General features: G+C 33.3%; 1 protein-coding gene across 1 annotated transcript in view; it reads right to left on the bottom strand.

Moving 5' to 3' along the window:
• The window catches only part of LOC137925179 (zinc finger protein castor homolog 1-like), a 114766-nt gene that overhangs the window by 7311 nt on the left and 82048 nt on the right, over positions 1–25407 (bottom strand). Inside the window, exons 5-16 of the mRNA XM_068768575.1 lie at positions 25142–25280; positions 24820–24924; positions 24053–24119; positions 5836–5920; positions 4959–5085; positions 3813–3953; positions 3032–3233; positions 2315–2537; positions 1535–1667; positions 1313–1455; positions 824–974; positions 12–416 (exon numbers count right to left, since the gene is read on the bottom strand). Of these exons, the coding sequence (XP_068624676.1) occupies positions 12–416; positions 824–974; positions 1313–1455; positions 1535–1667; positions 2315–2537; positions 3032–3233; positions 3813–3953; positions 4959–5085; positions 5836–5920; positions 24053–24119; positions 24820–24924; positions 25142–25280 (1921 nt within the window). The remainder of the gene's footprint in view (positions 1–11; positions 417–823; positions 975–1312; positions 1456–1534; positions 1668–2314; positions 2538–3031; positions 3234–3812; positions 3954–4958; positions 5086–5835; positions 5921–24052; positions 24120–24819; positions 24925–25141; positions 25281–25407) is intronic.

Here is a 25407-nt window from a genome sequence, read left to right as displayed (position 1 = left end):
GGTATACTTACATTGTCGGTCCAAACTTCTACCACTCTGTTCTTTGGAGGCCTTCCTCTTTTTCGACTAAACATTTCATCCAATGAACTGGAAGGATTCACTTGCTGTGGAACTATACTCGGATTAGGTCCGAGATTTAATTGCGCTTGAAGATTAGGCGTTAATTGAGAAGAGAGGCTTGGCGCCATTTGAGCCAATTGAGCAAGATTTGGCGGGAGATTTGGTAAATTTGGCACTTGACCTAATTGGGCCGCCATATTTGGGTGTAATTGTGCCGAAAGTTGTGGAGTGAAGTTTGGTGCGAATCTAGCTGCTAAGTTTGGTGACATAGGGCTAAGGATTGCGTGCTGGCGATGGTGCTCCAATCTTCTGAATGGGTGTTCTTCTGATGATAAAATGACAGCACCACAGTTCTCCTGAGATAAAAGAAATACAAACTTTAATCAAATTTCAATATAAACCTTTTACGTCACTATTTAAAAAAGATGTTTACTTATTTTTAGTTACATTCTAATTTATTTTTCACAGATATCACAAAAGACTAAGTATTTCGGTCATTAGAGAGAAAATAGATTCGTTTCGATTATACTTTAAAATTTACTAACCAAATATTAAAATAAAGAACAATTTGACTCCAACTACTATACGGTTTATGGTTACATACGAAATCATCTATCAGTACTAGAAGTTTTACAAATTGTACAGTAAAATTATTTTATTGGAAATACTAACACTTTTTGCAAATCACACGACGATATATTATTTAAAAGTAAACATCTTGAAAAATATCTCTTGTTGTGTCTTAAATATAATTAAATCTTACCCAAGTACAGTGGTAATGTGTGATGTCTCTGATGTGCTGGCATGCCGAGTTACCGCAAGGATTATTCCTCGAGAATGTAATGAAGTAAGCATCCGTAACTTGGTTCTGTTGCTCGTGTTCCAACACATGCTTGACCATTGTGCTGTGACAGCTGGAAGTGTGATACGGCGTTAGAATTATTCTTTTTTTTTAAATACCATGATTTTTTAATGTAACGTTGTTTTTTTACTCAAATGTGACCAGCCAATTACTTCTGGCACTTTAAAGTCTCCAGAAAAGTTATTATTTTTTTTTAAAAATCATTGGTTTCAGATAGGATGTACCATTAATCAATTGACAGCAAATGACCTATTTATTCCCATACATAAAGCTTTTACTACTATAACCAATAACAATAGGTTATTTTCAACTAATACTTTCTAATACCATGTAGGTCACAATATAATTTTTTTATGATAAACTGTGGTTATTAATTTATTTATTTCTCACCTATGCGCCATTTTGCATGATTCGAATAAGCAATGATAATGTTTATTGAGTGCGCTACATTTGTTACATTTGTCTTCAGCCTCCTTGCTACCGTTGAATACTTCGATGTACTTTCTAGAAACTTCCTCCACTAAGGCGGGGTTCTGCAATAGTTAACATCATGTTAACGATATATTCCCTTTTAATTAATTTTGCCGCTGTACTATTATAAATAATACTTACGAATGGATTGGAATAATCATCCAGCATGGAGCCTGATAGATCGTCATCTCCGTGGAGGTTACCCCCAGGGGAATACATGCTCAGATCAGCTCCTTGATGCATTAGAGCGCTTTGGATTACCGAAGTAGGTAGCCTAAAATGAAGACAAATAAATTAACTAAAAAATTAGATATAAATTTCGGTATATGAAAATAGATATCTATATGTGTATATATAAGTATATCGTATATATTAATGTGTGTAATAATGTACGTATTTGTTTGTATATGCACTATAAACTGCCCGCTCCTTCATATCTCTGATGTCCATTCTAAAGATGTCTGATAGAATTAACATTGACCGATAAGACCGCCTCTTGTACCTCTATATTTATAGTTTCTTTTTTAATTTAGTTATTATCTATGGTGTACAAAAGGGTGTGAATAAATAAATAAAATATTGTTTAAGGACAAAACGGGTTATTTGACACTTGTTATGTACCCATATTGCTAGGAAACAAGCACGGAATAATCATAGGTTGAAAGGAAACCGTATGATTAAATTAAAATGTAGGTTTTTTTGAGAAATAATCCCGCTTTTTACAATCGACATGGTCATTATCTTACGCTAGTAATTAATCTAATATTCATATTCTATTTGTAGAAACATAAGATGTAATTTTAAATGTACATCCGTGATTCTGGCTGAAAATGCATTTAATATAGTTTATGTCCTAGCAGCTTGTCTTGTGGTATTCCATAAGAACTTTAAAGAGATGTTAATAATGAACTTGAAACTTACCCGAAACTCATCTCTTGTTCCTTTCTCTCATGCTTCCTCTTATGTGTAAATATCTGACTGCTCGAATGCAGAACGTAGTTGCAGTGTGGTCGAATGCAGTGGATGTGGTTGCATGTTCTACTGAATCTGCAGTCGCGGTAGGGACAGGCTTCGTTCTTCATGTATTTCTTAAATCCATCCTTTGACAGGGCCTCGTCTTTTATGTGGTAGGTTTTGTGTTTTTCTGTATAATTAAATATTTATAAAATTTTTAAAGGATTTTCATAATGATTGAATATTCAGATATCTATTTACCGAGTGATTTTGTTGCTGAGAAATTTTGCGGTATTATTGAATTACTAATAAGTAAATTAATGAAGTGAACATATAGCTTATTCAGCAGCCTACATGGTACATGTAGGTCAGCAGCAGTAAGTTTTAAAACTTTCACACCAATTTCAAATCATCATCATTTTTTGGCAGTACAGTGTAGGGACAGATAGTAAACAATAATAGTAAAAAAATAATATTAATTTGCAGTATTCTTACTAATATGATTTTATTACGCTATTTATTATTTCTCCAATCATGGATTTTTGGATTAATTGTAGGCCAATAAGCTATACATTCGCCTTTTTAAAGCTTTTAAATCTATAACAAATTCGAAATCTAAATCAAATTTTCAATGATAACGTTTTTTTGTGGAAAAAGGATTGTTTTATCCTTTGGCGTACTTACCCATATCAGCCTTATTTTTGAATGTATAAGTGCAACCGGGTCGGCGGCAGTGGAAATGCGTAGTCCTTTGACCCGCGAACACACAATGAGGGGCAGCGCAGCTTTCCGTAGCTCTGAATCTTTGGAAGCCCTCTTGAAGTATAGCAGAGTCTTTGCGATGATAATTCGCGTGCATTTGAACGTCCGATGTTGAAATGTACACCTAGTAACAATATTTCAATAAGTAAGAACTTATGAATTATAAGAGAAAATACGTAGTTACATTTCTACACTTTTTAATAATTCCTAATATTATTTATTAAATTTACATTTTCATATTTATTTATTAAACCTTATTTCATTATCAACGAATTATTTTATTTTACGTTTTATCTAACCTTGCCCAATTTCAGATAGTCTGTAAGCTTTTGAACATTAAATATAAATATATTTTTATTTCGAATAAACTTAGCATAGCGCTATTTCAAACGCACTTTCATTAGCGAGTGAAAGCCACAGATGGTTTACAACACATAATGAAAACGTGTCTAGAGTATCCTTTTAAGTATTTAGTACAAATATAGTAACGTATACTGTTCGCATACTGTTCTTCTTTAATGAAAATTGACAGTAATGTATATAAATAAGTTTAAAAATACGTTTACAGATGGGTGATTCATTAAAAGGTGTAAACAAAATATTTTTTATCGTAAAATCTATTCTAATCTATTTTAGTCGGGGAAAGGAATATTATTAAAAAGTTTCAAACCTCTAAGCCTTGTGACTCTACATTTTTACTTACCTTATCACAGCCATCCTGAATGCAATGGTAGTGCGTCTGGCTTCTGTTATGCGGACAGTCACTAAAACGCTCGGAGCAGTCGTCCAAGGGAGAGTAACGCATGAAACCATGCGCCAGCGATTCGTCACGCTTCTTGTGCCACTGTAAACAAAGTTTATTATTCCAACCACGAACCAATAAAATCTATTAACGTTACTTATTTATAACAATAAACCGATATAGCAACCTACTAAACTGAGGTTTGAACCTTTTAGAGTCACCCAGGCTAAACGCATCAACGACCAAAGCCGTTGTCCATTCACGAAAACCCATGTGTCTGGACTTTCGATGGATCATACATTTAACCGACCTAAGATCTTATTGATTTTCTCGTTTACCGGAACAATCGAATTCAAAAAATGTTAAGTTAATAAAATAATGGGAAACTTAAGAAAATGCATTGAAACTTCCAGAGGTATCCAAACTAGGCGAAGCCTGTATCTTGGCCAACCAAAATAAGTGAGTTGTAAATTTTACATTATTGAATTAGTGCAGAAATTATAAATTAAGCGACTTTTAAATGACTTTAAAAGTGTTAAACATTTTTGTTGCGGCACTTTTTTGCAATATGGTACTATAAATGAAAAGCTGTAATTGACTCTCTACTTTCTTATATCACTTTAAAAACCTTACTTTCTGTCTCATAAATTAAAAAGTGGACTTTTTTTAATTAGTTTTTTTCAGTTTTTGTTTTGTTTATCTTTATCTTGCACTCTTTACTTTATCTCTCTCTCTCCTTTAGTTACATACCATCCTTGCATCACTTTCTATCCTTCGTTACACTTCTTATACTTCTATATTTTATTTACAATATAGGATATATTTTACTTTCTTCGTCTCTATATTTTACATTTTATTTTTCCCCAATTCTTTTTATACCATACTGGGTTCTCATGAACTTCAAATCATGTGCACAGCTGTGAGTCTTTTATATCAATAAATAAAAAATATAAGTAGGTTACTATAGCGCAAAAACTAAGCTATGTTTGTATTACTTTTCAAGCATTTAGGCTATTTACTCACGCTCGCTATATTAAACTTCATAAAAAGTGTGAATAATTAAGGTTTTAAAAATGAAACATTGTTTTGGAAAGTTTATGAACGTACCTTGAAGTGTCTGATCATTTCTTCTTTCTTGCAAAACACTCTCGCAGTGCAATCCATGCAATGAAAATGTTCTCGATACCCGAGATCTTTGCAATAGGACGATCCGCATTCCAGCGTCGAACTATATCTGTTTGCCAAAAGTGACAAAAGTAAAGACATTGAATTGATATCGAAAAATAAATACAACAATTTATTAGCGAATATATCTAACCACAAACGACACGGATATTAGATTTACACGCAAAAAAAGAATTGAAAACACACATGTTAAGAATATAAGAACTCATTGTTAAAAGCGTTGAGATATAAGAATGGTCGTAAAAACTTTGAACGGATAAATTCATGACTTATGTTAATATCGTCGATGGAAAAAACAACGCGTAACTCATAGCAATAGAAACGATTTCGCCAGATGTTGGTTATGACTAATGGCATTGCTTGAATAACAAAAAAAATTCAAACCGTGTCGGTTTAATATAGGAATCTGATTTAAAAATAAACTTTGCAATATTTATTAAAGCTTCGGTTTTGTGTGTTATTAAAATATCATACAATGTCTATCTATTAGAAATATATCTGCTCCAAAGTAATAGGCCAAAATAAACCAAATTTAAATTCTTAAATAACCAGAAATCACACAGGCAAGCGCAACGTAGGACATTAATCCATAAGGTGAACGGATGGTCGTGTAAAAGTTGTGTATACCAGTGTTATTGAAAATCTATGAGAAAGGCTTCTGTTCAACGGTGAAAGTCCGACGGCTGAAGTGATCAATTCCTCTAGTAAAATTTATTACACTTGAACACTTGCATTTTAAAGTTATGGTAAACATAGTTATAAAATTATTTAGTTTAGTTTGTATAACACATGAATTTACCTTTTGACATATCTAGAGTAATCAACTGTTGTTTGCAGAGTATTCTTGCGCACTTGATCCAAGTGATTCAACGCCGATAGGAGGCCTGTAACAAAAGAAAAGTTATATAATCAAAAACATATATATATGCTAATATTCTCTAACGATACGCCTAGACATTCCATTTCATCCACGAAACTTATTCTTTTGTTTGGAACAGCTAAATCACCTCCATGCATCATATTCAAATGAACAATGTACTGTTTTCATCATGTAGGAAACATTTAATAACTTTCAAGTCACTGACGGCGGCATGAGCCGCGTTTGCGTTTGCATCTCGTTCGTCCAAAGTTTTTAGTACAAAATGAACTTAAACGTCCCGCCGCTTGTGTAACCGGCCCCTCCTCGTATCAAGTTTTGGAGTATCAAATAAATTATTATGGTAATTAATCAATGTTTTCTCCTAGTCACTCTAGAGCGCTCGCTATTGTGAGTGATCGTTGACTCTCCGACCGCGTACATTACATCACGAAAGTGTTTTTGTAAATCAACTCATTTTAACATCGCCTCCATTTTATCAGATAATAATAAGATGTAACGTCGGTTACTTATCTACTACATCCAGATGACTGTTCAACTTAAAAATAAAATAGCTTGTCCTGGTTTTGAGTTTAAGCGGGAACTTTTAAAGAATTTTAAAAGATTTATTTATAGATAGTTGATAATTCTGAACAAATAAGAACACAAAGGCACTTCTGCGCTCGCCACTACGCCTTCCAAAAACGAAACGCCCGTACCAAACCTGTACGAACATCGTATTGTATTGAATACTTGGTTTTGTGTTCACCGTCGTTGGAAGATTAAAACCTGTGTATTTGTTAGACACCGCTCGCTGACGAAATACCACCTCTGCGCCTTTTTTTACAAAATCATTTTTGAAAGACGAATTAATACCTATACTTATGTAGATTAGCGCTCACAACACAATGGACGTTAACATACAGCTTGATAATTTGGTATGTTACGTAAGTCGTGCATGAATGCTCGTGATTATAACCGAGGTTTTAGTGAGAGCAGGTTATTATTAATGAACTAGAGAGATCACTTGCACCGTACGTCGCTGGCCGCGTTAATGGCTCACGATTTTGTAAGCGATTGTGCGAAAATGATATCGAAAAATGAGTATTGTTAGACGTCAATAAACTATGCGAGAGGCGAATTTATTGCCTTTAATTTAGGTAGATTGGAGATAGTGGAATAAGAACGGCAGTCCGTGAAACTAGCAGAAAGCTTCGCTTATATTTTAACACGATTATAACGAATGTTGATTTTGACGACGCAATATAAAACGCGAAGATGAAGAAAACAAAAAGACAAAGGCTCACCCGGCAAAACCGCATCAGATAATGTTCGTTCGACATAATACACATTTATAATACGAAGGTGGTTTTTTAGGAAATTTCGTAAGATATTGTGCCGGCTCATTCAGCCGAAACAATGGGGTCCTCATAATGTTCTACATAATGGGTTTTTGAATTCACTCAATGGAACCTTGCGTTGTGATCGACGAAAGTTCTTCGCGCATTGAGTTATGATTCAGAAAAAAAAATGGGTGTGTTACTTCCTTTGGCGAGGTTTTTGAACTATATTGATTGGTACAGTAAATCAAATATCGCAAATATATTTAAGTAATAAGAGCGCATGTTTTTTAACTAATATTTGTACCGGACTAGTTTTAAATGTGTGCAATGACGTCATCTTGGCAATTGAACATTTAATTTGCTGTCTATCTAAAGTTAAATTTTATTTCTAACCTAATACCTACTGACTGTACGTTAGATTCTGAATACCGAGCGCGGCAGATGCTATCAGTTGAAATTTTACAAGACAGATAACTTACAATACCTCACGGTATCGTATTGAGATAATTTGTCAATTTTTTGCTCCGTTGCTTCTTGCTATCGTGACTTCTGTTACTTCTGTATATTCAAATGTCATGTTTCATATACTTACATTAAAAAGTCTGATTAATCATTTAGTCGATTCAATACTATTGTTACTTGTTTGTTAGCTAAAATAGTAAGTCCATGATGTTCTTGTTTTAAAGTTAAAATTTTCTAAATACAGTGATAAAAGTTTTATTAAGACGCTATTATAAAATAATTTCGTAAATTGCTTCCCACGATATAACGGTTATTTAATAAGACAATCGCAGTCACTAATACCCGAAGTGTTTCATTATCTCATAATCCTTAACTGACATTTGGATCTGTTAAAATAAGCAAATGTCAGCGCCATCTTGTTGGCTTTGCAATCCGTAGTTACTTTCCTCTGAATTAATCCATAATGTATAACGTTGAAGATAATTATACCTAATTTTTTATTATCAAACTGTGTTAATTAGTAACATAAATCTAATTAATAAGATTTCTAATTGCTTTAACAGCTGTCCTTGTTAATTCTTAAATCGTATTCATTTCATGGCCAATTATCACGTTTTAAAATCACAAATACGGACAATGAGACATCAATTAAGTTCGAATAGTTCAATCAGGTCTCCATCAAGTGCATCTCCGATCAGATTGTCATCGAATAAGAGTTCAATAACTGCAATGGCAACTGCATCTGTGACTCGCTCCTCTCAATTGACATTTATTCCCCGCAAGTATCTTTAAAATGTAAATGCGGTTACTACACACACCAATTCATAGTGTTACAGCACGCTTAGATATACCGTCGGTGTGTAACGTGGCCTCATATTATGGACTGTATCGTTCGGCTATAAGAAACTAGTCAGCTCATTGCAAATGCACGAATGAAGACTCTAGTCGTGAACGTCCAATGTAACTTGATATATAACACCGATTGGTGTTATAGAGTATTTTATTCAATCGAGAGATCTAGGTATTCTGGTGTCTTGTTTGGGATACTAGTACGTTTCATAGTATATCGCGTAGAGGAGGTAATGAGGCGGGGCGATGGGTGTATTCGTATGTATGGACAGACGTACATATAATGTATGCCTTCAACTATCCGTACATCTCATGTATCGGCTTTGATATAAGATTTTAATCTAACGTAAAATTAACTAGAAGATTCATTTACACTAATTAATTAATTATGTATGTTAATTAATTGGTGCACCAATCTAAGGAAATATAAAATGTTTGAATGACTTTTTTAATATCGATTGACATTTTAATGGACATATTGAATTCACTTTTATTTATATCACTTTTGTATATTCATATACGTATAGAGGCAATTGGTTGCAGGTGTGATATCTTTAAAGGGGTGAATGTAAAGGCCATAAGCAATAATTGGTTTAAGAATTAATAAATAATGTGATGATGATATAGTAAGAAAATGGTTTTTGCTACATTTTAATTTTTTTTAACTATTACTGTTATTACCAGCAGACTTTAATTGTGAGGATTTATGGGCTAGTAGCATTTAAAATGTAACATATTTCAGATTAATTACTATACATCGTGTGATTGACAATAGATAAAAGTTGTAAAGTATTTTGTTAACAAATTTATATATTCACCATTTTAAACATTACACTCCTATAACTGATGACCTCGTACATATAAACCATAACAATGATTTATATTCAATATAAAATTCATTTCTATCTATATGTTGGTATATTAATACCTTATTTAATTATTAATTTTTAATAATTTATATAATGTAATTTTAATACGTAAATTCGTAATTTTTTTTTAAAATTGTTGACGTATTAAATTAAAAGGCTTACTTATTATCACTGACACAACACTATTATACAGAACAGTAATAAGACAATAAGGATGTGTAAAAGAATCCGTGTCAAGTTTGAAAGTGGTTTAAACTTCAGTTACAATAAAATCCAGCCCGCAAATGTCACAACGGATCACGTATTCAGAGTAAGCGAGGATCTAAAGATTCTTGAATGCTTGCTCCAATATGGAAGTTCCTGTGTAACTAATTGAATCAAAATACAATATCATACCCGATTTGTACGACACGAGATGAATCACATCATTCCTTGTAGCGTTACGTCGGTTTCAATCATATAGCGTTTTATGAAATATATTTCAAACTGTACTCGCCTTTATTGCTTCATATATAAAGGACATATTAGCAAGTTAACAGTTTTAACAACGGCAAAACATTTTTTGGTTGCTAAGTACTTTTTATTGCGTTATTTCGTAGAGATGCGACGATAAAGAATATGTCTAAGAATGTATCATGCGATCGATTAGGTATTGTTGTACAGAGATTGGGAATAATGTTATAAGCGTTTTCCGCTTAAGATAAATATTCTTTTGTTGCATACGATCAGCGGCGTGGGATCTTTTTGTTGAATACACTGTTATACGTAATTTTTCATTTTTAAATATTATCTGCTTTTTTACTTGCATATGTAATTTAAAAGTTAAAAACCACTTATTTATTAACCATTTTATACTAATATAAGTTTTAAGTTAGAATCTAATGTACTTGATTTAATGTTCAAATACGTAATTACGTATTTCAGAATACAAACAGATAGATTTCTCACTAATAATATCAATGCACACTAATTGTTTTATGTAAAAAGTGTATGTTATGAAAAAGCTCGTAGCATTCTCAAATCACCTCATTAAGCACATTAGTCATACGATAATTACATCTCATTGTAATGTACACTTAATTGTCCATATTACGCATCGCAATGTCCATTAATTACTTGGCAATATGATTTGAGACGTTTACACGGCGCGGGCGGTCATAAAGTCAAGTCGGCGGATGAAAGAGCGCAAATAATTATTAACGTACGCATGCGTAGATCAAATCGAGATCCATCGATCGATAAAGGATCTAGATGTGTTGCAGCGGTATCCGAGAACTATATTAGGTGTCGTGATAGCAACTGACTATGCAAAACCTTGGTATATTTTCAATCTAAGTAATTTTGTATTTATAAACATAGGTTAATTAAGTTACTATCAAAACTATACTATACATAAATTATTTTGAACGAGTACGTAACCAATTGGAAATGATAAATTTTAATACCTGTAATTTTAAGACACTGAATGTATTCTCCTGTTATAATAAAAAATATAAGGTTTGGAATACTTTTGGCAACCCAGTCTTTTGTACAAAAATTTTGTTAGTAAATAAAAAAATGAGTTGTCAAACCTCGCTGTATTGGGACTGACAACGACCTAATGTAATTAAAAAATAAATCTGGGTCCCACATCTCTGTAGTCTAAATTTAAATTAAAAATAACGACTTATTATTTAACAATGTATACATTATTGTTAGTAAACTTATTATTTTAGTGGAATTCTAATATATCTCTCAGTTTCTTTAAGTAAATCTAATCGCTATTAAGATCGGTAATCGGGACGATGTCTGTACATCTTCGGCTTTGTTCGGCCGTCTCCGTCCTCCCCCCTCTCCCCTGTAGACGCTCCGCAAGCGGTGATTGGAGTAAATGATTCCGCATGATCTTGTTCGGTTTTTGCTCTGTTTACCCTGTCGTACTTGACGGTTAGCTGCTGCTTTTTAGTTTGTTTTTCGAACGAGTGATGCCTGGTAGTCAATTAGAGGTTTGTTCGCTAAGACTGATGCTTTTTTTTAGTTAATTTATTATCTACGGCTGTCGTGGACTGAACAACGACAAAGATGTTATCATAGATTCATTTTTTTAACAAAATCGATAAGATGTAGTGTCATTTTTTATTGTAGAATTCAAACAAAAGTATTCAATTTCTACTTTTTTATTATCAATATCCTAGAGATTGATAATCAATTAAATTATGAAGAGAAATTTCACAGCATTATTATATGTCTAGATAGTATGAAATAAGGTCCTAAAGGAGTTTAAAATGTTGTTATAAAATCTTAATAAAAAAACTCCTATACAAACATAAAGATCGATACTTTCAAGAACAGCATTCATATATCGATTGCCAAGTAATCGATTCTTTTTATTCGTCCCTGGAACGATTTATCGTGAATCGATTACAATCAAGCAGGTGACAATACGCGATGCAAATCTCTGCTTAATTTATCTCTAATTACAGTGATTCTAACTTAAAACTTGTTTTAGTATCATCAAGATTCTTTGCAGATAAACTCTGTCACGTCTTGAAGTTAACTATTTTATATAGTTTGTGGCGATAAATCATCTCATTGGATACACAAATGGTGTATTCTCTGGTTTAATCGCGAAATATTAATTATCATTTTAGCCATATGACGTCAACTGCTGACCATAGGCTCCCCCCAAAGATTAATAATATATATAGATATAGATATAGATATATATAGATCCTTTGCAAACGGCCTGTAGTCGTCTGTCCACCCTTCAGATGGACGTTCTACGCTGCGATTGTCATGGTCTCTCATCCATAGTTTTTCCAATCTCCTACATGAATAGAATCATACATCAGGGATGCCGATATTATTTTCGGCAAGTTCCTTTACCGAAATAAACTAACACCTCACCCACATAGCCCAATTTCTTTAAAATTCCGTTGATATGAACAAAAATAAAACAAGATAGGATTTTGTATAAAATAGAAAAAGTTTGCGATTAAGTGACTAAACTTGACATAATACTTTTTCAAATCAATATTGTTTTTCGCTCTTTATTGTACAAGAACAGAAGAAAAGGAATAATTTAAAATAGGTAAAAAAATATTATAACTGCATTACAAACTGCAGTCTTATGGTAAACGGTGCTTACAGTATGGACGTATTTACCAAAGAAAAGTAGCTCCGTATGTAGAATTAAAGACATTTCCCGAGGTTTATTGTATTAATATATTTTTCAATATTTTTAATCGCACATGTAGCATATTTCATATCATATTTTTTTAAGTTTAGATTACATCAAAAAAAGAGTAATTTTTAATCTTAGTTGTAATATTTTAGGGTAACTATAAAAAAGAGAATCGTTTTAAATCGAAAGAAATATTTGATATAATATAAGTCTTCTGTGGTTTAATAAAGAATCACAACAGCGTTGTAATTCATGCACGCAATCACAGACCATACGGTTGGAGGTATCTTGAACACGTACGAAATATAAAATCTGCATAATACACACGATTAGGATTCAAAGGACACGCGAATTCCTCGACGTAAGCCCTTTACGTAATCCTGCACACAGACCTAAATCAACTTCCGTTCGATTAGCGTGCGATAAAAAAACAACACAATTTCCGTTGAATTTGAATTTATCTTTGTTTGGTTATAAAACTTTTTATTATTTAATTGTTATTAGATGATGTGATAACATTGCGCGAGAATCTTTATTTAATTGAACACGAAAGCACACAGATTGATAACATAGGGAGATTTTTTTTAATTCTTCTATGTACTCGCTGTCCTGAGAGACTTTTTACTATACAGGATTATTGGTATGGATAAGTCTAAAAGCTTTAAAAATGAATGCATAGCTCATTTACTGCAAGTTTCAAAAATAATAAATTACGTAATGATAGTATACTAAGAAAATATGTTTTCAAAGTTCGGATTTTTACATATTAAAATTAATTATTGTTTACTATCTGTTCCTGCAAACATTTTGCTAGAAGTTATAGGCTTGTCGTATTCCTAGAGTTACTGGAACTTTATTCATTTAAAAATAGGCGTAAAACGTTAAACTTTTTTGTTGAAAAAGACCTATACATTCAAATACAATACGTTCCTTTGAGGCACCTTTTTGCACCTATAACCAAGGAGAAAGAAAAAAAGAAAGCATATCAAAAGATATTCGTTAATATAAATAAAAAGTGTTTTAAGATGATTAATTACTATTTTTATTAACTTAACTGTTAATAATAAAAGAAAATTTACATAAATATTTTTAGATGAAAATTGAATTTTTCTATCTAATTAATATACGACTTTATACTAATGTGATTATATTTTTCTGATAATGTTTAAAGGTACACGATCTTTTTATAAGATTACATTCTAACACTCCTTTTTATACTTTTAATTGACGTGAAATTTTACCACTATGTTCTGATATTTTTATTTACTCGGTTTGTATTAAAAACCTAGTGTTATTTTCACTGTTTTTCTCATAAGCGTTCTATTTTTTCTTTCCATAAGTACCTTTTCTCATTTATATATGAATATATAACTTGTTAATTAATCTAACGTACAACGAACATAAATGTATATACTCTTGACTCCTAATGCCACTTTAAATAGAGACTTGTCTTCTTTTACGTATTGCTATACTTTTACTTCATTTTTAATAATTTAATTTTTTGTGTGTTTTTTTTTCCTATGCCACGTCTGTTAGTACAAATATAAACTAAAATTGGTGGTTTCTTATGCTATCTTCTTTTAAAAATTGTAACTCGTGTTATTTATTTACATTTATTCATATCCAGGTGTAGTTAAGATCGCGAGAAGTTGTGGTGATCTTTGGAGAAAGCTTATGCCTTGCAGTGGGTGTACATCAGATGATAAGGTAATGATTATCCACGCAAGACGATTTATAATGACTACTTGTCCATCTAGAGAAGTGGGCTAGAAGAGTTCAATTTGATATAAAATAGCATCAGTTTGAATGTTGTAATAAAGTTATAAAAAAAAATTGTTTATCCGAATTGATCGATTCGAATTGGAATCACTTAGCAACACATTTGGCGATTATATAGATTTGGAAAGAATACAAAACATCGCAGAATTTTTCGTAAAAAGGTCTTTAAAAATGTTAATGAGGTGTTAAATAAGATTTCTCGGAATGTATTCATCTTCGATGTTGCAATTCCGTATGAACAGCGAAAAAACTCGACGCAACGCGCGCTCGCTAGTGCCTTTTATAAAGTAAAAACGAGCAAGACGCTTTACCGGGGTCACATAATGCATTATAATTTTATACAAAGATACAAACTGCAAGACTCAAATGAATATGCAAAAGCGTTGCGCATGTATTGCGATTGAGTTATTGTGACCGTTTACTTGTGTGAACCGAGCTTTATGTTCGCATACGTTTCGTGTCGGTGTGCGTGTATACGTATAGAGGCATGTGCGTGAGCTGTACATGTGTGTATAGCTTCTGCTGGTGTGCGTGGTGCGCGCGAGCATCCGAAGAAATGCATATTTTATGACGTCTGCTCACATTCTGCGCGGTGCCACAAAGAAATTATACGCGCATTAAATCCGTGGAGGTGTAATTTTTTTTTGTTATACCGATATAACTTAGTATAGATAACGAATTATTTTGTGCTCGGGAACTTCGCGTAGATTAAAAAGGTGAACTGGCATGTTTAATGCAATAGTGAAATATTCCATTTCAAGGATTTTGATAATAATTGTAAAAATAAACTTAAGCGAAACTTCTTGCAAACGTTTAATGTATCATATAAGTGACTTCTAGTATCACGATATCTACTACATATATACAAGAAGGCCTATAAATCAACGTCATACTGAAATCACGTGACAGGCAGGAAGTAGTAAAACGAACAGTTAAATTTGGATGAAATAGGAATAGGGAAATAGTAATAGGGAGTACTTGTTGACTAAAGTGTTATTTTGTTTCAAGATCGGAACATTCTAGAATGACTTTTAGTCAGTTGTTTACAGAAGGGCTACTCAATGTTAGTTTAAGGTAAAAATAAATAAAAAAGAAGAGATATGTAGGCGTAGTAATAGAAAAAGCAACGAAGTGCATTGCATATAATTACTTTAACGTATAGCAATAACGTAAATTATTATACTGGAGTTTCTGTGGTTTAGTAATAAAGAATTTAAGCCATTTTATTGACGAAATTTACACTAACTACATTTATAAAAAAAATATGATTTACCGCTTAGTCAACTTTCTAGTAAACATTTTGTACTTTTTTGTAATAATTGATGAAGATAGAATAAGGTCGACTCTATTCACGTCTCTGTTCCACTCGCAAGGATATGCGAGCCGGGCAGGGGTTAATTAACGAAAGAATGGAGAGGAGAGCTACACATGCTTACATCCACCAACGCGATAGAACACCGCTGTTATCAAAACTATAAAAAAAAACGTTAAGCCTTTGTAAACATAAATCAAATATAAAATCTTACAAAACATGTTAGCAGTTCCTAGAGAAATAGGTTTTTAGGCATCTGAAACCAGATTCTACTGAACATACATTTTGGCACTATTATTATCGTCATTTCAGCCCACAGATACCACAGCAAGACATAGCCACCTCTCCTCTCTAAGATTATGGGAATACACGCCATAATCCCCACATTTTGCAGTCGATCGATATTGTATTATAGCACGTATAGGACGCTGCTGCACATCCTCCGGAAACTTGTCTATGAGGAGTAGCAATCCTATGTAATTAATAAACAGCGTGAACTATATAAGATTGTGTCCCAGCAATCAAACCTTCTATCTACAGTTTCTCTGCACTTTTCTTTTAGCAGGTTGCAAATTTCACTATGTTCACGAAACATTTGATGCAATTTTTTTAGGTTTCGGAGGAATTCTGGTTGTTCACGATACTCTAGGTTGCTTGGGCAGACGCTCCGTGGCCAGGCCCTCAATATGAATTTGGCATTCCGATTCAAGCGTACGGATATTTATATTCTTAGTGATCATTTTCATGACTACTGACCTCTCTTCATTAAGTTCCTTAATAGAAATATAAAGCAAAACTCTTTCTCTCTTTCTTTCTTTCCTTCGAAGAATCAATAAAATACCGTCGTAATTTGACATACCTACGTAATAAGAACTATTAATCTTAGATTACCTTTAATAACTCTATAATTCCCGGAATTTTATCTTAACAAGATACAAAATTAGTACAGCAATACTGTTAACAAAATTAATCTAGAGATTTCACACCAACGGAATTAAGAGTTCAACAACATTATTAATATCAAGATACGGATCATGTGTTACGTTCGTCGAGAGCATATCAAATATTGAACGCAATTATAAAATGTATTCAATAGACAGAATCGTTCCGTACATTTTACGAAGCTAGGATAATTGAACAAATAGAAGACTATTTTGCTCCATCAAGCCTTGATTGAAAAGCACCTAATATGGTATCAAGATTACTCGTAAACAGTAATATAAAATTAAACATCGTTTTATTACACACAAAGATATTGTTACTACATATATTAACGTCCTTTACTAGATAAGTTTTGATTTGAATGGTTTGGCAAAAGTCGTCACTAAAAATCCATTTTTTAATTATCATTCAGCTGTAATATGTCCACGGCTGGACATAAACTTCCTACAAAGACTTCCTTTAAGACCAGTTGAAAGCGGCTTACATCCAGCGTCTTGTAACAACCTTTACAAAGTCTGTCCACCTCGTAGACGGACATCCTACTGGTCTATATACTCCAAAACTTTAAACTTCCAGTGGCACCCGTTCTGTGGGCTATGTGGCCTGTCCATAACTACTTAAGCTTGCCTACTCGGGGGGTAAAGCCGCCGTTACCATGGCTGCTGTACCCACCAGGATATGATGTTGGGGATATCAGGGACTTGGGTCCTATTTTTTTTGTTTATCATCATAAGGATATGTGCCAATACTCGCTACGGCTGACATGAGGGTTGGCAAGCAACAATGAAAGATAGTTAGCAACAGTTTGTTCTTTATAATATTATTAAACAATAAAACACATTTATATGAGGAATGAACGATAAAGGAGCATAGATTTATAAGAGCATTCAATATCTAAAGAACCCTGTTGTGCTTATAGATGTGGTTACCCAAAATACAAATTAAGAATATACATTCACAAACATGTAATAATCAGAAATATGTTAGAAGCCGTGTTTTAATGACTATAATTAACAGTTTTTACTAAATAAATTATAACTTTATCGCCTTAGGAGTGCACGGACTAATAAAGCCGGTTGAAGTGAAACGGGCATGGTTTTCCTCTAAGGTTAAACAAGGACGGGCGATGTTACCATATGAATATTAATAAGTAGGAAGTTGGATAATCGATGATCGAATCCAATAATCGATGCATCATTTTCTTTCATTCCTTTGACTGGTGTAATTTAATTTTTATCTTTGACAATAATATTACGACCGCTGACCGTCTCGTAAAGGTTTGAAAAATGATATACGTTACTCAGAAAAAAGGAAAGGGCGTCGGAAGGAGCTGGATGCAGGCCGCTTCTAACCGGTCTTATTGGAAATCTTATGTCCAGCAGTGGGCATCCTATGGCGAAGATTATGACGTTTAACTAAGAAATTACATGTTAAATAAACATGTGGCCCGTCGACGGAGTCTACAACCTAACAAAGGAATTTGAAAAATTAAGACTCATTTAACCTCGATTAGTCATTTCCAAATACCTAAATTAGGTAAATCGAACATAACGTGAATTTAATTTTAAAAGAATCAACATCGACCTGAGTTCGACGAAGCTGTAAAACCGATAAGGTCGACAGCACCAAACGAGAGAACTAACCGATTTGATGAGAATATATATAGGTAATAATAATCTTATTTAAATAAACAGATTTAATTTACAGGTATCCGGTGTACGTTTTGATAAGTTATTAATTTAAACATATTTTTCATGAACTGTATGCCATAAAGAGTATGGGTCGGATACGGTGCTTAGTGTTGACGACCTATGTAGGTTCATATAGGCCTCCTCACAATGGGTTGGCGTTCACCTTTACCGTCCAGGTTTCTCTCTCCCCAAATTAGCTGATGTTCGTGCTTGGCTAGCCTTTATCCTTCACCGGGTTATAGTAATTTCGCTGCTATACTTTCACCGCAAACAAATTATTTACGAATTTATTCACCTTTGTTGTATGGTCACTGAGTTTATTTGTTGCCCAGGTAATAGTAAGTCTTATTAATATATAAAAGTCCTCAGGTACTTTTTGCAGTTTCTTATATATGTCTATCGTATATTACTCATAAATGTCGAATAAGGAGCTACTTCTAGAATAGATAGGCATTTGTTACGTTTTTTTATTTTTGAACCTGTTTTCCCATTTTGTTTTTCTATAAAATAACATTGACTTACTTTCGCTTTAACAAATGAATTATCACTTTCTTATTGTAGAACATTAATTTCCTTAGCACTGCATAGCATACGTTAAATATTAAGACTGTTTCAGGTTAAGTAGATCCACCATAAACTTGTCTTATTTACATACTAAAATTTAGCGTATAGAAAATTTCTTAAAAGTAAAAACAATACAGTACACAAATGAATAATTACACCAAGCGGATACAGTAAGAATATAGTTTAATTTCTCATTGTCTCGACGATTTCATGATACCATGTGACTCGGCATTAATTTCTAGGAAAGCAACACGCGAATGATCCGTAGGCGGCTCCATAGATGTTTCAAATGCTAATACGATTGTTAGAGAGCTAATGACTTTTACTTTACAACTCGTACTGTCTGTTGGTATAATACTCTGAATTATAATGACTTTAGAATCTCCCCTGTTGTGTTTTTGTTGTTGTCCGTCTGTTGCACGTAGGCGATCTACGGGATTCATCAATTCTTTAATTCATTAATTTATCTTTACAACGCTGAATATGTTTGTGATGATTTTGATAACTATCATTTTCAAAGATTTTTAAGAACAAATAAACAATGAAAAGATACATCAGTTATAGCTTGGTGATCTATTTTTGGAAGGTTCTCGTATACCTCTAGCATTTTGTGGGAAGGAAACTTTTTCATTTTGATAAATTTTTCATGTGTCCTTTTTTTACTTCTTTCAGTCTTCAAATAATCGTTCATTCACTCCTCTTACATACTCGTATATCACATATTCTAACATTCTCATTTATTCTAAATTACCTTCTCTTCTTAGACTTTCATCCTCTCCTCAACTATCAGTCTATAGACCTATATCTAATGTATCACTGTCTATTCTTATTTTATTATAGCTCAAGTTATTTAGTTGTTTGCATCACAGATGTATATTTATCACAGTTTATAGGACTTTGATTATAGCTTAGTGGTTAAGAGATGTTACTTTCGATTTAGTATCGCGAATCTCTGCTTTTTTCTCGAATTATATAGTAACGTCACTGCTTACAAGTGGTAAAGTAAAGTATTGTGAAGAAATCCAAGGACCGAACATCTGAAAGATCGTCTGTGAGGAGATCTAACATTAACAACATTAGAAAACCAATAAATACAGAAAAAACTTGATACTTTGATCAAAATGTGTTATTTAAAAAAAAATCAGAAAAGTCCTTTATTAACAACGCAACAGATCGGCTCAATAGAAGCGTGTCGTAACGGGAGCACTCACACGGCAATCAAGAATAAATCGTCGCCCACCGGACGGACGCGCTGAAGCTGCTCTATTATACAGTAAATGGGAAACGCTATTTGCCTATTTATCCCCGCTGATCCCCAGCACGCGGTCCCCATCGCCCGTCAGCAATTCTACGAACCAATTTAGGTCTGGTATGTGTCTACGGAAGCCATTGTCATCACTGATCAGCGATTTTACCAGAAATATTGGACGAGATACTATTTATATTGTAAGTCAAACTAGCAAAGATCTTAAATCGGTAAGTTATCTCTACAACTTTGTCCGTGAATATTCACTTTCTCTCCGAACATTATTATAATTTATACATAATTTAATTTAAGTATTTTAAAGAGAGAGAAGCCAAAATTCTTAACTGAGGCGTGACAGGAGACGGGGTTATCAGGTGGTTAAGAGATAGAGTACATTAAGAGAAGAAATCTAGCCATTGGATACAGCTGGTTAATGAAACCGAGTGGTTATAGCTTATTTATTTATTATACAAAATAGAAAAAAAAACAAAAAGGATAAAATCAAAGATGGACAGAAAATTAAAAGTAATAGAAGAATAAAAATGGCACAGGATATCATTAAATAAAAAAGAAAGCAAAGGTTTAGAGGCCTTTGACAAAGATGTCGAAAATGAATATCTTAATTCTAAGATTTTGTTTAGAAGCTTGGAGAAAAAATTAGTCTGAATAAAATCAATCAGTTCTTTTGTTATAATTAATGATTAAAAACAGCTCATCTAATCTTATTGACGTGACGTATGAATTCGTAATGTAGAGAACCATGTGTCGTACATTCAAACAAGTAAAATATTCGCTCAGAACACGATACATATGAATCTGTGTAGATTAAATTACGCACAATTCCCTACCTACACATACATACATTACGGTATCATTGGAGTACGTACGGGGCATTAACGAGCGGGACCTCTCCCAACGCTCAACAGAGCTCAATTGAGTGAATTTGCTTCTATTGAAGTGGATTAGAGCTGCCGAGGTTTTTACAATTACCGCTGGGGGCCCGCTCAGGAAACAGCGTTACCTCAAGCCCGACCGAATTTAATGAACCGGCCGGATGATACGAACATATTTTGAGACTAGTGTTACGCGAGACGATGATTTGTTTAGATTTCTTTACACCTGGATGATTTATTTACTGATTTATTCATACATGTTTATCATTTTAAATCTATATAGTGAAAAGCTCCAATTTACTAAAACTAAAATAAAGTTTTAACGAAATCTTCCTATAAAAACAAATGATCGAAGGTAACCGGCATAGCTTAATGAATCGGCAAGTTGAAGTAACAGTAGGCAGACAGAAAAATGATAGCCGATGAGATTTTAAGGTTCTGAATTTTATTGTTCTTCCACAAGGTGGACAAACGGTCTTGTTAAGATTTTAAAGACTCTGGGTGCAGGCTGCTTCCAAACGGGTTATTTATAAATCTATGAAGGAGGCCCATATTCAGCAGGACTAATAATGATGAGTGTTCCTATGTTGAGCCACAGGGTTCTTTTCAGAAAAAGAAATAGATTGATATTGGTATCCATCTCTCTAAGTTATCGTACATAGATTTGTATAGAAGACATGTTATGTAATTTACAAAATGTGGCAAGCATACCAAAGGAACCAACCACAGACGATGACATATTTTCTATTAAATTTTTTGTATTCTCTTGCTTTGTAAAAAGTCGTTAAATCAACATTTATGGCACCATACAAACAAATTTAACAGCTATTTATTATTTTACGATATCTTTTCATGTAATGAATCGTTGAGAGTAAATTCACGTATATTTTTATGATGAAGCGGCCCGAACGGACGTCGGTCGTTTCCACATCATTGATTAAGAACAAATAAGAAGTGTGTTTTATAGCGGCATAATGTTCAATGGCTTATGTCAAAACTCTCACGACACTCTCAAGTGTCTTTCGCTGAAAGTTCAATGAACAACAGTCTAAATATTTGTGTGGAATCGATAATTAAGACGGAAACATCCCAAATGGCCGATCACAGCATAAATTAGTGGCATGTCATTTTTCACGGAGACATGTAAAAAATGCACGCGTTTTTGGTGAAACATTTTTAGTCTGCGGTCGTTATTTAAATGATTGTTTAAATTGAACGCGCCTCATTATTCTAACAGCTAGTTACCGTTGACAGGGTAAACATGGCGCGTAGTTTTATTTTTCTTTAAATTTTTTTGAAGGAAATAAAAAAAATGTTAATTATTCTTTTTACGGCCTAACTGGTTGTTTATTTATATTTCATTAAGTGATCATTTCATCGTACAAGTGTTTTCTACTTATTTACTTTATTATATTGAGAGAATAGTTTATGAGAGTTTGAAGATACAATGAACAATGACACTTTTCCACGTCTTGAGTGGAGCTGTTGACTCTATTTATGTAAGAAAATTACATAAAACAAACCCTATTAAGTGTCGACCAATGCCTATTGTAAAACAATATCGAACGTCAACAGTTTAAGACCGACAACAGTAAGTCGTAAGTATTAAGCGAGATTTAATCCTATCCGAAATACTAAAATCATAATGCTTATCGCGAATTCACTGACAAGCCAAGGTCCATTTTATTATTACCCTTTACATGACTACTTAAAGATGAGATATTCAGATAGCGGGTTTTGGGAGACCCGCTTCCACGACTTACTGTATATTCGACTCCTGGCTGCAAGTCGCTTCCAATCGTTCCTATAAGTGATCTATGGGGGAGGTAAAGTATATTTTCAACATAAGATCTCCTACGATAGAAATACCTATTCGACTTGGAGATCTATATGGTGAAATAGAAAATGTAAACCTGCGTCGAGGCCACTAAGAGAGGCCTTCAACTAGGTCAGGTAGGCAGGCTTCAACTAATTCACCGTTGAGTGGTCTTGGTTTTGTACCTTCAGGGGTCTGTCAATAACTTTGTGATGCTGTAAATGCAAACAGAGATCCAAAATCTCAAATAAGAAAAGAGTATTTTATAATATTGTTATTTGGACAGATTTTCATTGTGACAATCTGTGCAGGAGGCCAAGAACTTACAGTGGACATCTGTCTGCTGACAGGATGATGATTATGGTGATTATACAGTCAATATCAGAAAGATAAACATAGAGGGATAATAAACATAAAAAGTACAATTGCCAGCCTTATCGTTGGAGGAAATTTCTTATAGACAATCGTAATAGGGAATGGGAAGAAACAAAAGTAGTATCTAGATTTTAATGTTTGTCTAGCAAAATAGATGTCGCAATGGAATCTGCTGAGATGAGCCGTAATAAAACAAAATCACTATGCATAAAATTATTATCTGGATACTTTAAAGATATAAAGATATAAAATATATATAAAATAAACATAAGGGACGATAGGCCAATATACTATTGCATATTGCTTATACGTGTTTCACAAAGGACATACGAATTAACACCGACACATTCTGAATTCTAAGACAACATCCAGTATTACGTACAGAAGTTTCAAGGCGCGTGCATCTGTTACATACTAAGTGCACCTAATTAGGCAGACGCTGAGAAATGTCGCATTTAGCGAAGCAACTGAAATGTGCTAGCGATGCCGTGAAACTACCCACATACATTTGCGACACTTCGAAATCAATGTTAGTAACACTGTTTAGATGTTTCACTATGGTTTTTAAGGGTAACCATAAAAACATGAATTGTCGATGCATGTAATCTAAGAAGTCTAAGAAATCTAAGAGATGTCTACCTATGTACTGACTCATCATGACATCACTAAAACTGTAAGGCATAGAGATTTAAAATTTAATCGAAATATACCTTTTATCGAACAGAGGTCAGCTATAGACAGGTTTTACAAAATCCTTTAAGTTGTAGAAGGGAGGGTATAAAATGTGCGAACGGGGCCATCTAGTATTTTATATAACATATTGATATAATTTATTTTGACTATGTTTAACACTTACCGCTGGCCTGTAATTTTCTTTCCTGAGAATCATCAGCGTCCATCATGGATTGCTTTTGAAAAAAGCCCTGTAAAGTTAAATTTAATTATAAATGTTATTTATATTAAGTATATAGTATGTATCTTATCTGTATCAATCATAAACATAGGTCTGGTAATCTTATTTGGTAAGGTATTTTTTTATTATATAAATACTTATATATAAAGAGTACTGCTTTCGTAGTTATTCGAACCCATTCACATCTGAGGAATTTCTGGATACTTATGCTTTTTATATTAAGTTAACACTTCAATTTTAAAAACGCGTCCGTACATTTGATTTCTGATTATATGCAAAACGACAAATAAAACAAACCTTCAGTCGTACAACAAATCCATCAACAAATTTATTGAAAATTAAATTTCAACTAACGTTTTTTTTTTTAAACTGAACGTTCTATAATTTTCGTGCAAACTTTGAATGGCCTAAGAAATATGAGTATGTAAAAGAAATATCTTTTTTTGCAATCACTATCGTCATCATTTCTGTAGTATGGCGTACAGTATTGAACTTAGACCTCTTCAAGAGATGTCCATTAGAACCGGTAGGAGGCGTCCAGTATCCACGGTCTTCGAAGATATACTTAGCGATTACTGTAGTCTCCAATCCAGAACCTTAAGGCCATAACGGCTGTCAGTTCTACGGGCCGTATAGCCATGGCAACTGCCACTGTAAATACAATAACGTAAACAAATCCGTTACTTTAATTAGTAAAGATAACAACCCACCTGCATTTGCAAGTTAGCCAAGTCTTCCAAATTTTTTCTCATCAGTAAGTTTTGCTGTTCAAATTCCGACACGCTGTTGCCGGTGCTAGAAGTTGTGGACTGTTCCTGTATAAAATTACGTATTTATTCAACTATTAATGAATAAACCCTGACTTGTTTATCGATTATCAAGAAATTTATCGTCTTTTCCAATATTAGACCCAAAAGTGTAGGTATTATGATTCTTTTGACACTTGTTAAAGTGTAAATACTTGTAATTATTACTCAGATGTAATTTTCAAAATTACTATACGTATGTTTGGGAAGTTTACAATTATTTTACCTGTCCATCTGTATCTCTCGAAACACTAAGATCGAGGGTCTGGTCACCATCATCTGAACCGCTACCATCGTCTTCTTGACATTGTGATCTACCAAACAACCTCATAGATTGTTGGTTGATTATTTGTAATGCTCTTTGCCTGTGAAATTTTAAATAATGAACATTAGAAATAAGTAATTTAAGTTTACGTAAAAATGATCAATTACTGTTATCGACGAGGTTTCACCACAAAGAAGCTCACTTCAAGGCATAGACGACACTCAAAG

The sequence above is a fragment of the Battus philenor genome, unplaced genomic scaffold, assembly GCF_028537555.1.
Source record: "Battus philenor isolate CCGP_79_NKW_IND1 unplaced genomic scaffold, ilBatPhil1.0.hap1 SCAF_26, whole genome shotgun sequence".
NCBI lineage: Eukaryota > Metazoa > Arthropoda > Insecta > Lepidoptera > Papilionidae > Battus > Battus philenor.
Note: the sequence above shows the minus strand (reverse complement) of the source record. Positions and strands in the feature narration are given on the sequence as shown.